The sequence below is a fragment of the Castanea sativa genome, chromosome 5 (assembly GCF_040712315.1).
Source record: "Castanea sativa cultivar Marrone di Chiusa Pesio chromosome 5, ASM4071231v1".
Classification (NCBI taxonomy): Eukaryota; Viridiplantae; Streptophyta; class Magnoliopsida; order Fagales; family Fagaceae; genus Castanea; species Castanea sativa.
This window is the reverse complement of record NC_134017.1, coordinates 42,203,321-42,205,382: the sequence shown is the minus strand read 5'-3', so window position 1 is coordinate 42,205,382 and position 2,062 is coordinate 42,203,321. Positions and strand designations below refer to the sequence as shown.

Sequence of the window (2,062 nt, the reverse complement as noted above, 5' to 3'; positions counted from 1 at the left end):
ATGAGGCTGTTTCACTCCTCTTGCATCTTCTTCCGAGAAAATGTCCTAGTCTGTCCGCCTTTGCTTCAGAGGTGGTAGCCTATGAACGCTGTTCACCTACCTCTGGTATGATTTCCTGAGGGAGTTGAATGATCCTCCTGTGGATGGTCCTCCTATAATTGTCTTTATCTCCCCTATGGCACTTTGTGGATGAAGGGATATATGGTCCTCATCCCTTTGAGTAGCCTTGCGTTGACCCTTGTTATCGTCCTTGGATCTGCTAGATTATCCCTTCTTTACGAACTTCTGCAGTTTCCCTTTTAATATGATCTATTCTATCTGCTCCTTCAAGTCTTTGTAGTCCTCTATGTAATGACCGTGATCCTTGTGGAAACGGCAGTATTTTCTCTTGTCACGCATGTTAGGCAATGAGTGTAACGGCCTAGGCAATTTGAGGTAGTGTTCGTCCTTAATCTGTGCCAAAATTTGGTCAATGAGCATAATTAAAGGAGTGAACTTTACTGTCCAAGGGTTTTTGTCATCTCTCTGTCTATTCCCTTCAGTATTCTGACGATCTGTCCGTTCCCTTTTTCATCATATTTGGTCCTCCACCTTCTCTTTCCTCTTTTCCTTGGGCTTCTCTAGCCTTTCTATCGCTGCTAGGGTGTCCTTAGAACTCATGTACTTCTGCATTTTCAAGAGCATTTCTGCCATCATTTTAGGAGAATTCTTCACGAGAGAGACCATGAACTCCCTAGACTTCAACCTAACTTTGAAGGTTGATAGCTGTACTTTATCATTTGCTTTGTCCACCTCCAAGGTTTCTAAAGTGAAATGCATTACATACAACCTTAGGGTCTCTTTTTCTCCTTGTCTGATGGTAAGCAAATGGTCTGCCGGCCTTTTCAAGTGCTGTCCGTCGATGAAGTGACAGAGGAACGAATTGCCTAGCTGTTTGAAGTTGTTGATGGACGACGTTGGGAGCTTAGTGAACCACTCCCTTGCCGCTCCTTTGAGAGTGGTGGGGAAAGAATGACTTAGTATCTCATTAGGGGGCTGTTGGAGGCCCAAATTCATCTTGAAGGTGTTGAGGTGATCCAAGGGATCCTTCAATCCATCAAATGATTCAAGCTATGGTAGACGAAACTTTAAGGGTACTAGGCATTCCAGGATGACCGTAGTGAAGGGTGAATCTGTCTTCCTGACCATTTGGTCTAAGCTCTGATCAGTTTTTTCCTTGATTGGGCTCCTCAGCTCATCCATCTCTTTTCTCAGTTCTCAGAGAAGGTCTGAGCTCGCACCTTCTTGAATAGCTAGTTGTCGACAATTGTCCCTTCTTTAGCTGTCCTCGTCATCGTCCCGGTTGGTCTCAGAACGATTGTTCTCTTGCTACAGTCGCAACCTCATTTCCTAGTTATGTCTGGTAAGCTCCTCCATACTGGCTGTGAGTGTCTGGATTTGCAGGGCCAATGCTGCAGGATCATGAGGAACATTGGACTCCATCTGGATTTTGTGAGTTGAATGGAACTACCCTTCCGAAACTAAGTGTGAAAATCGATAAGCCAAAAATGTATCGACCCCTTGTGATGAATTAACCAATTAATTAGCCAAGTGAATTATTTAGGTTCAATTACATGCAATGAGTGTGGCAGCATAAAAAAATCACCAAATAACTAAATCTACAGTGGAAATTAAATGACACGGTGATTTGTTTATGAATAGGAAAAACCTACATGGCAAAAACCTCATCGGGTGATTTTAAGGTCACCACACCCGAGAATCTACTATTATCAAAACAAATGGTTGCAAGTAAAAAAATCTTAGTACCTTATACCAACCTACAGTTGAACCCTTACCCCAATGCCCAGTTGGACTTGTTCTGTAGTGACAATCTCTCATTTTCAATGCACGGCTCCCAATACGTGACTAACCAATATAGGCGCGAATCCTAGTAGGCGACTTGATCACTAACTTGAAAAGGATGTTGGCTGCAAAGTTCTTCAGTTCATTACACAATGAAGATCATGAAGTTGCTTAGTCCCAAAACCCTACAGTGTACAAACACGGTAGCTTTTTCAAGATG

The 2,062-nt window shown here is 43.0% G+C and overlaps 1 protein-coding gene across 1 annotated transcript; it reads right to left on the bottom strand.

Moving 5' to 3' along the window:
• Positions 1–309: 309 nt before the first annotated feature.
• On the bottom strand, positions 310–1,056 carry LOC142635218 (uncharacterized). Its single transcript, XM_075809416.1, has 2 exons — positions 592–1,056; positions 310–453 (listed from the first exon to the last, which is right to left on the bottom strand). Exons 1-2 carry the CDS (start codon positions 1,054–1,056, stop codon positions 310–312), a joined length of 609 nt encoding a protein of 202 aa, XP_075665531.1.
• Between the last annotated feature and the right edge of the window lie 1,006 nt (positions 1,057–2,062).